The sequence below is a fragment of the Symphodus melops genome (genome assembly GCF_947650265.1).
Source record: "Symphodus melops genome assembly, chromosome: 12".
In the NCBI taxonomy this organism is placed as follows: Eukaryota; Metazoa; Chordata; class Actinopteri; order Labriformes; family Labridae; genus Symphodus; species Symphodus melops.
Genome location: NC_136702.1, coordinates 19,718,513 through 19,729,258, shown reverse-complemented (window position 1 = coordinate 19,729,258; position 10,746 = coordinate 19,718,513). Strand labels below are relative to the sequence as shown.

General features: G+C 38.1%; 1 protein-coding gene across 1 annotated transcript; it reads right to left on the bottom strand.

Annotated features, from left to right (window-relative positions):
* Nucleotides 1–249: 249 nt before the first annotated feature.
* LOC306833107 (alpha-1,6-mannosylglycoprotein 6-beta-N-acetylglucosaminyltransferase A-like) lies at nucleotides 250–10,407 on the bottom strand. The gene is made up of 14 exons (XM_079358189.1): nucleotides 9,986–10,407; nucleotides 9,323–9,412; nucleotides 9,114–9,179; nucleotides 8,194–8,370; nucleotides 6,731–6,900; nucleotides 6,359–6,484; nucleotides 4,494–4,627; nucleotides 4,265–4,398; nucleotides 3,675–3,818; nucleotides 2,135–2,281; nucleotides 1,758–1,871; nucleotides 1,564–1,638; nucleotides 1,305–1,462; nucleotides 250–838 (listed from the first exon to the last, which is right to left on the bottom strand). The coding sequence occupies exons 2-14, from the start codon at nucleotides 9,407–9,409 to the stop codon at nucleotides 631–633; spliced, it is 1,740 nt and encodes a 579-aa protein (XP_079214315.1). The 5' UTR covers nucleotides 9,410–9,412; nucleotides 9,986–10,407; the 3' UTR covers nucleotides 250–630.
* Nucleotides 10,408–10,746: the final 339 nt, after the last annotated feature.

The following is a 10,746-nucleotide window of genomic DNA, read 5'->3' as shown; positions in this document are numbered from 1 at the left end:
CTGCTAGGATTTAGTTTTCACATCTTTACATCATCAACATCTCAAGCTTGTATTTGCCCTGTTACGTCAATGCATATTGAGTGCCTGTCGAGGCCATTACGGTCTCATGGTTTTCTGCTTTTCGTGGACTGTGAATTTTTCATTAAACAATGAACACCCACTGGCTTAACTCTTCACTGTCTTCACTAGAGTTCACCATGCCTGTAATAACATCACCCTTTCTAAATAACCTGTATTCAAGAAACATGGTTGGTGTTTAAGCTTCATTCATGAAAAAGTCATGCTTTATCTTCAGTCAAATGCTTTTGGACACAATTTGCAATTGTCTGCCTTTGTAAATGAAACTGGTGTTGCCATACTCAGGCAACGTGATGTCAGTTTAACATCATTTCAAGTCTCGTTCAAGCTCTTGGCTATATTCAGGATGTAAAAAAAAAAGCTCACACTTTAAATAATTGACTTCTGAGTCTGGAAGCTCAAATAAAACCCACATAAAAAACTGTCACTTTAAAAAAGGCCTGGAGACTTCATGCTGTCAGCTTCTAGGATGGCCTGCTGTAAATTCAAGAGAATCCTTTCCTTCGATTTCTGATTTGTTCCAAGGTGCAAAGTGAGTTGTCCATCCAGCTGTCAGACACAAGCCTTGCATAAGGCTATCTGGTCCTTGATGTAGTCTCTACAGGGGCAGATACGAATCAAAGACTGGTGTGATCTCACACAGCTGAAGAGCAGGGGGTCAGACTGGAACACACAGTGTTTGCCGTTAAGATCGCTTGTGTAGGCGGGAAACACCAAATTGATGTTAGACTGCTCGGATATGTGACAATCAACGCTGTAGCTGGAATTAAAAAAAAGAAAGAAAAGGAAATCATAAACAAATTTTAAAAGAAGCATGACATCACAAAAAGTTGTAGAGATATCAGTTTTTCAAACTCAATCTTGTTTGACTGATAAAGCTTGTAAGGCTCCATCAATGCATTTGCAGAATGATGGGACAGCTTTACAATTTTAGAAGATTGTGTTTGCATAATGAAGTGGATGTGGTAGTGTGTTTTTTTTTTTTGGCTATATGGGCTTAATTCAAATGAATGATGGCAAAAGGGTGTGAGTGAAAAGTGTGAATACTCTTACTTTATTTTTGCATAATATGGCTAGTGGGGAATATCTGACCTGACACATTTCTGTGTGCAAATCTGTTTTTCAAAAATCCCATCCAGTTTTTTTCCTTTTACTAAGACAACTATTTCATCCTCTATCACTTCCTCTAGATGCAAACTATGAGCACTTAATATGTGCACACTTACTTTGAAAGGCTCTTGGCATTGTTGATGTGAGGGAAAAACGCAGGTTCACAAATGAGCCCTTCATCCTGACAAGTCTGTTTACATGATGTGCCTGACTTTGCTTCCACAACCTTGAGCGCGCTCAGTGGAGGCCAGCTCCCTGGAGTGGTGCAGAAATCCTGGTAATTTTTTTTTTTTTTTTTTTAAAGAACTTGAATGAGATTGAGGACAAATAAAGAGTATTTTTCTAATTATAAATTGTGTTCTTTTCCATCCAAACCTGTTTTTCAGTCAGGATGTTGACCCTCTGGAGCATCCCTTCACAGGTAAACTCATATGGAAGGTATGGCTCTATCTGGAATTTGAGGCAAAATCTACAATCAGAGGGTCAAGACACTATTGCTCTTCTTTTGCATCTTTATATCATCTGTGCCTTTAAGTAGATTTTTACACCATATTTAGAAGAGTACTTACGCTCTGATTGAGGATAGCAGTGAGTGCTCTTTCCACATCTGTGGAGTTGTGCATGTCCACCAACCACACATAGGGCTCTCCTATGGCTTCGGCATAAGGATGCTGGGATTTCAACTGCAATAACAAAACTCAAGCAATTAAAATAGGTTACATTATAACTGCTTGGTATCTCTATTTCACTTCAAACTGTGCAGAACTTTTCTCCATGTGCTAAGACAGGGACGATGATTCTGTCTTTTTTTCTGTCATTTCATTTCTCTGTTCATTTAATTAAAGTTCAGAAAGAATGCAATGTTTTACTGGCTACAAAATGATTCACTTGATTATCAGATGCTGTTGAGTACTCTTGTTTTTTTTTTTTTCATATGACCGCTGACCTCTCTGATGTTGGGCTTTCCCTTGAAGAAGTTTGAGTTCAGGCTACTCTGTGGAGGGAGTAACCTGGGGTTCAAGAAAGCACATCCATTGGCTAAGGCCTCCAAAGGGGCGGGGCCTTCGTATGGGAAAGACAGTCCAACAAAAACCTAAAACACACATTGAGCACACATGAAGATGTATATAGTTAACACAATGCACCTCTACCTGGTTACCACAAGGTGTCAGCCAAGACCAGAACAATGAAAGATGTGGTCAGCTCTGCTCCTACAGTTTGAAGAAACAACATTTGCAATGTTTTCTGCTTCAACTATTACTGACTTAAGACTTCACCTTTATATTTTACATCTTTACAGACAGACCAAATTTGGAAAGGTGATTATTTCATAATGTTTTAACAACTCCAGAAACATGCTTTATTTTTCTTTATTATCACCTATACATTTGTTGAATTGAGGATATGTTTCATAAGTTATCTAGAGAAAATAAAAATCAGTACTTTACATTAGTACAGTTTGGGTTTAGACATTCTGCAAAGACATTTCCAACAAAAACAGTTTTTTTTACTCTATTCTTGCCAATTTTAAGATTTTAAGAAGCACTAAAAAGAAGAAACACGAAGGAAACACTACAGATAGGCTCCTTCATGTTATTATGTAAATCCAACACAATTATGGAGCACACAAATGTAATGGAACACCTCACAGTAAGAGTAGATAGTAATAAAACGGTAATGGAACAATAACTTCTTCTATAATCACATAGCAATTTACACTGTGACGAAAGCTCCCGTCTACAAAGACAGCACACACCATTATGCATCTTTCTTATTCTTGTCACATTACCATATGCTTTCTCTATCAGAAGTTCTCTGAATCTCTCCAAAACTCATTACACATCTATTTAAAATAGTCTTATTCAGAGATGTGCTGGGAGAACTCCCATATTGTGGGTTTTGTTGGTTCTGATAGAGCTGCATAATCAAATATCAAAAAATCTACTCTTGTATAAAAGACTTTTTGAACAAGTATGTTTCTGCTTCAAACTCCACTCTGATTGAAAAGTTTGGAATAAAGCAAGCTGCTAACAAATGACTGCTTGAAGTTGTGTCCATACTTTTTTTTTTTTTGCTGGTCCTTCACCAGAGTTAAGCACGTTACAAAACTAGAACGGTATTTGTTGTGTTATGTGTCAAAAGGAAGGATCAAAAACGTGTATACACTTTAAAAACAATTGGTCATGTTATAATTCACTGCAGTTTAAAGACAGTCAGTAACTTCACTTCAATGTATTAAGTTTCGCTCAGTGTAGTCAATAAAATCTGATGGTGACTGTGTCTGCACAGAGATCGTCCTCTGCATGAATTTTCATGTTTTGTTTTGGGTTAGGGTTAGGTGAAACGCCACATGACTAAATCTTATTAAATCCAATTTCCAGATTTGGTCTGTACTGAAACTTAAACAGCCGGCCCTGCAGTCCCCAACCCAAGTCCCTGCAGACTGAGCTACCATGGCCCTTTTTGCCACCTTGATTAAAACTCACCTTGCTCTGTCTCAACAGGGTCTGAACTTCGGTGCCTTTGATTATACCGTGGTTCTTCACATAGCTTGGAATCTGAGTGCTGTTATCAACCGTTGCATGAATCTCCACGTATTTGTGGATGACATCTAGATAGGCCTCTTTCCCCTGCAGAGTGACACCGAGCAAACAAAAAGATGACAATCCGGCAAATCAATGGACATGACATAAATCACACCTCTCCTAGACCAAGTGTGTGTCTTATCTGGATGTGTGATTGAAAATGGGTGACGAAAAAAACATTTAAAAACCATTTCAGACAATATCCAATTAAATGTTCAACATGGAAAAGGTTTAGTTCAGAGTCCAAAGTAATTCATAGACATAAAACTGACAATATAAGTAGGTGAAATTAAGGAGGTTTCACAAATTACTTGTAAATCCACCAAGTTCACAGAATAAAAGGCACTTAAAAAAATATTAGTTAAAGGCCTACCCTTTAAATATTCCCTCAAATCCACAGATGTCCACAACTCTCTTTTTTTTAACACAACTATTTCATTCATCAAGGCAAACTTGTTTCTTGGGCAATCAAAATTTCTGTTAATTGTTACCTTCCAAAATGTGGCACTCTTCCCGTACACTAGCGCCTTGTTTTGTCTGGTGGTAGACTTAAGCTTCTCACTTTGACTATCACTCAGCTGGTGCTGCACCACAAAGCCCAGGAATGTGTTGTCTGGTGTGTGGGCTGCACACAGGAGAGAATGCAAATGAGGGAAAAAAATACAACTAGCTTAAAAGTGAATAAAAAGTTTGAAAACAAAACAAAAAAAATACACATACGAAACATGGTGTAGAACTGCATTGGGATCAGACTGAGGCTGCCAAAAGGTCTCTGAAGGTTGTGCTTTTGGGCCCAATCTGCATGATTAAAGTCTGGTTCAGTGCCAAAAGAGTCCAACACTCGGAACATGCACCTGATCAGTGGATAGAGATACCAATTACACTCCCACAAACATTAGTTTCCAAACATTTGTCTTTTTTGTCAGTACAGATTTATGTTTAAAAAAAAAATCAAGTTTTCCCTTCTAACTTTGAAAGAAATTCCTTCATGGGTCTGCTGTATGTATATGCTTTTACTTACTGGAGTTGTATTTGACCAGGACTATACCAGGAATCATCATCTGCATTTGTACTAAACAGTTCTGTCAGACTTTAAAACATGCTTGCATGCTGTCAAGTTAAATGTGAAGGAGTTGGTGTCTGTGTCCATTAAACTAATGCGAGTATTTCAGCCTTTTTTTATTTGTATGTTTATTATTTAATTACTCGAGATGATTTGTATTATGGAGGCTGAATAGGAAGCTTTCGGGGTGCTGGATGTGGCAGATGGGCTGCCAGTTGATGATCACTGATCTATACTTTGACTCAAGTTATGTACTTGCCCACCACTGACATGAAAGAGTGGTTATGGCTGTAAAAATGTTTTGCAACAGTTATCCTTTTCAAGACTGAATCAATCTTAAAGATAACAGTATGTGGAAAATGAGGATGTATGTTGTGTAATCAGCTTTCATGCTCTACTTAATGTCTGTATCAGCATGCAAAAATCTTCCAGAATCAGAAATGCTGCTCACAAATCCCTAGGGCTAACAAGGAGAAATTACAGTGAAAAGCCTGGATTAACATACACAAGATAAGGAGACTTATATTAACATATCAGGGCCAGGGGCAGCAGCATGATGTTACAAATCCATACATTATTTTCTTTGCATACATATAGGCCCAGTATAAATTAGATCTCAGATTACATTTTTTGTAACACATAAAAAGGTCACGTTATCCAAATCTGCATTTCAGCCTGACAATCCAGATTAATTATGAGCAGGGTATTTAAAAAGTTGACCTTACTTTAACAAGAATTTTCTTGCTCACCTTGTCCTTCCCTCAGAATTTCTTCTTAACCCACATTTATCTCTCTTATGTCATCTTCTTCTGAAGTCACAATCCCTTCTTTCTTCTACGCTCTCAAACATTCCTCTCTGCTTGGTGAAATCATGCAATTTCTTCGACCAGCACATATTTTCTTTGATAGCCTAATTTCAATGTTTACTCAGATCCAACCTATAGCCTTGTTTTCTTTTCTTTCTTTTTTTTTTTTTTTACAGAAAATCACAGTCAAATTGCTGTATTTCCTTTCATTTCTGTTCCAGCATAACGACCAACTGACTCAGACTTGCCTTTCTTCTCTCCTGGTATGTTTTCGGCTCAGATCATTTTACAGTGTACTCTTTTTTTTCTATATGCAAATCTCCTCAAGTCACACTGTTTAACCGTGGCAAAGGATTTGACCTTTGAGCCTTATTCATTTTAGGACACATAATGGCTTCAAACTCTTGGTATGTTCAAACTACAGATTAAATACCATAACAAGGAAACAGGGAGAAATAAATCACTGAACAATTATTTTTTCCTAAGCATGCACTAAAAATAAATTGACTGCCTAAGTTTTGCTATAATATCTGAACAATGATAAAAGACTTCAAATTATTGTGAGTATTATTACAATGGATCATCAACTGTTCATTCAGATTACTTCTTATTGCTTCATAAGAAGCATTTTTTATACAGTATAAACAATATGTGCTTCATAGCCTGCTTTCAGGGCACAGAGAATGTCGTGTTGGTTCAATTTTCTTTCAACTCACCTGTATTGGCTCCAGGAACCCGGTAGTGCTTGTTGAATCTGTCTGAAGCCGATAATGTCTGTATAGATCAAGTTTGCGTCAATCTTTGAATGACGAGTTGGGCAGCTGCTTTTTACCCCCAAAAAGCTTTGGAGGGATTTATATAGAGAAATACAAAGAAAAAGATCATTAGAACAGAGATTAGATTAATTTCGAAAAAAACATTTCTTTCAGTTCAAACTGTTTCTCAGTCTGTAGAGCATGATACTTGATTCAGGACGGGATTTTAAACCCTTAATTATCAGAATCAATTACTATTGATTCACTTTTTAGAAACAACAAAAGTGACCTTCACAAAAAACTATTAAAAGCTGTTTCAATGTGCATACTCACTCCCTGAGGTCAGATAGAGAGGCAGAGAGGTGAAGGTGGTGGCCCAGGATGTGAAGGGTGGAAATGAGGTCACTCCACTGGACCAGTTCTCCAAGGGGCCCCCCACTAAAAGCAGTATCTGTTATTTTAAGATGAGATTCATCCGTCACCACACCAGGATGCACCAGGATCTGTAAGATAGGGGTGAAGTCCAGTGTTCTCTTGTCTTTGTTTAATATTCATCTTTAAGATGCCAAAAAAAAAAAAAAGAAAAACGTTTTATGAATCCAACTTATACTTGGGTGACCAGAGTGTCTACCAAATCACAAAAAGTGAAATAAGCCAATCCAATCCTCTGTTTGTGGTCTGCACATGTATTTAAACACAGAGAAAAACACACTCTGTTCAATATGTGCTCCCCTTGTGACATCACAGAAGGATTGATTGTAAAAATAGAATAAATGTATCTCCACCCTTGGATTCAACCCCCAGCCTAGAGCTAAACTTTTTTTTGTTTACAGGTTATTCTTGCAAACAAAGGAGCAGGTAGAGCGATGTAACTCACAGCAAAATTCAGCACAGAAGCTGCTCTGTTGTATGCTGCAAACACCAGCATTATAGCTTTCACACTTGCAGAAAACTCCTGAAAAACCAGATACCAGTGGACAAACAAAGGACTGGATGGGTTTATTTCATATTTTGTTGGCAGTAGACACTCAGGTTACCCAAATCTATGTTCAAAAACTCTGTCAAAGTGGATCTTCCATAATATGGCCCCTTTCAGTAAGTAATAAAAGCATGATACATGGCAGTCTTCAAGTAGACCTGCTGATATGGGATCGGTATCAACTGAAAATCATTCTGATCTGAGTCCCCTTTATTATTACTGCAAACAGAAAGCATGGCAGGCATTAGGGCCTGCCTATGACAAAGGCAGTGTAAGCAAATGGAAGGGGCACCAGCTGTCTATAGGGGGCTACCTGGCACCCGAAGTCAGTGAGGAAGAAAAGTCGAAGATAATAGTAATAAAACAAAATAAATGTCTGCTTAACTGTTACTCAGTTATTTTATCTAATAGAATTTTAATTTTGTTGGTAATATAACAAAAGAAGCCACAAAAACATTATTATATCATGTATTTAAAAAGGCCATATTGTCTTGCTCCCTGCTCGACCTGATTCATCACAACACTGCTGCTTAGTACTTTCTCATTGTGGGGGAGTGGGGCAGAGCAGTTATCAGAAGTGACACTGACCATACAGATAAAATTCAGGTTTGTATAAAGAAAATCTGTAAAGCATAAAACTGTATGCTAGTTTTTTTTAAGTGTGTGAACATCATGATTGGTAGTAGAATTGGTTGCGATACAAGGAGCACCAGCATCAGATCTTGTATAGGGCACCAGGGGGGTTAATGCCGGCTCTGGCAGACGTCGTAGCAGTACGTTAAGATGGCATGGGCCAGTATAGGGAGTGAGACATTACCTGTTTAGCTTTCCGCCCTGTCAAGTTGTATTTGGACGAAAGAGAACGCCCGGCCTCAACCCAAATCTTATCCATACTGCGAATTCTTTGGTAAATCCATCTGTACTGGGCTTTGTTTTCCAGAGCCGAATAAACACCTGAAAGACTGTCCCGTACCACTGCAAGTCCTGAGATAGTCTGGAAGAAAAAAGGTATTTTTTTCCAATTCAAGGTGTAGTTCCAGAGATACAAAAATGTACAAGAAAGTCCTGGCCAAGAGAGAAACCACAATTATTTCCAAACAATTCACATACAACAGACCGTGACAAAGAAATATATTATATGTATCGGTAAATTACATGAATAGATAAATTAGCAACATTCAGCAAAAAAATATGCACATTCACTGGTCAAATGATCCTTGATCCTGGTTTCTAAGCTGTGCAAGGCTCCAGTTTAAGGTCATCCTGTAATTAAAAGGTTTATTTCTTCACATTTACCATTTTGTGGATTCCTGTCACTCTTTAAAACTGTTCACAACACATCTTACCATTTTAGAACTGATGCCGAAAGCCTTGCTCATTGCAACTTCTCTGAACAGGATAATTTATTAGAACCCAATTCTCGTCAATGCTGAATTGCTTTAAATTTGAATAGTTCAATAAGTAGGAATCTGCTCTTTCATGTGTTTGAGGACCCTGAAAGCCATGCCACATAAGGTTACTAAAGGGATAATCAAAAGAAAATACCTAAACACAAAAACAAAGTAAAAAAAATTAGATGACTCATTGTCCAGTTTTTCATTGCCGCTTTACAGGTACAACAGGTCAGCGAAGGTTGTTCATTCCTTATAAGCACCACACACCCTTACAGTTCATTGCCCCCTTTTTGCAGTCTGTTAAAAACACTTGAAATCTTGTCTGACTCGACTTTGCATTTACCTCAGGGGCTTCCAACGAAGCAACATTTTTCAATCGACCTGGGAGTAGAGGACACCAGGATTCTTTCTTAACACAACATGAAGAGACAAAGACGGCAGTTACATAAGCTTAACTTATATTATTGTTCATTTTTAGAATCAAGAAATTAATTGTAAGTGATAAGGTCATGCACTGAATGAATGATAGGAGCTTAGAAACCAATGAAGTACCTCACTGAGGTAGATTAAGATGGAGCAAAGGGTCCCATTAACCCCATAACTGGCGTAACAAGGGTCATTTTTCCACATGTCCTTCATCCACTGGAGAAACAACAAAAACAAAAACAAGTTTACAATCAGGATCAAATATGCTTCACATGTTCATAGTGAGCTTAAAATTTTAAACTAATCAGGTTATTCCCCCCCCCTTCTCCTGCAGTCATTTATTTATTTTTCTTTCTTCAAGACTTGACTTCTGTTATGCTCTTTATTCCAGTATCAGTCAAACATTCAAATGCTGTGCATTTAAAATTCTGTTTCCAGGCCTTTAACGCATAACACCACATGTGCTTTCTTCCCTTCACTAGCCACCTGTGAGGTTTAGAGTTTACTTAAATATTCTATTACTTGTTTTTAAAGCCTTAAATGGACAGTCCCTAATGTATATCTGTGAACTGCTAACTCCCTATGAGCTGACTGCTTAATGAGATTGTCCAGCTCAACCCTACAGTTCCTCAAACTCAACTGGTCACAAAAGGTCACAAGACTTTGCAATTTGGGCACCACATGCTGGAACTCCCAGCTTGGAGATCATAATCAGGCAAACTGTCCTTCTTAAAACGTACTTTTATCAGTTGTCTTTTTCTGGACCATTGGAAATGTATTAATCTTTACCAGGTTTTATTGATGCAAGGGTACTCCCTCTTGCTACTCATGAAAGTAAGTGAGGAAATCCACTCAGCACAGACTCAAGTGTATGTGTCTAATTGACCTTGGAAGACAAAGCTGTAGGGAGCTTATATTTGCTCTTGGTCTGTAATGCACTGGGCAATGGAATGACATGATTGTAGGCCAGGGGGGTTTAAGGTTATCCCAGAACGATAACCACTGAAAGGAGAAGGATATGCATCAGAATTGTAAAAAATTAAAACAAATGTAAGCTCCCCCTGACAAACACTTCAAAAAGCAAAACTAAAATCTCCCAGGGAGACTAAGGAAACAATCCTGAAGTGAACACAATGGTTGCTGCTCAACCTGAAACTCTAGTTTCAGGCTGGGCAACCATTACGACAAAAGAAATCAATGGCACACCTCGCACAGTCACTGACAGCGAGACAATGAGTTAAAGCAGAGCAGTGGAGCCCAGAAGTAAATACAAGCTCCTCACACCTGGTCTTAATCAAGGCCAATCAGCCTCACACACCTGAGTCTGCACTAAGTTGATTCCCTCTCCAGTGAATAGAGAGTGACTGCCCTCACGAGATAGATAATTGTTACATGTTTCAGTGGTTTATTTGCTTAATTCATTTATTTATCTAACATTAATGGGCTTTATTGTAGAGATAGGGCTATGAACTTATTTACTTTTAATTTGCTTTCGCAGTCTGGATATCCATCCATCGGTGGAAGTGGACAATTTTCATCCTCTTTGATCT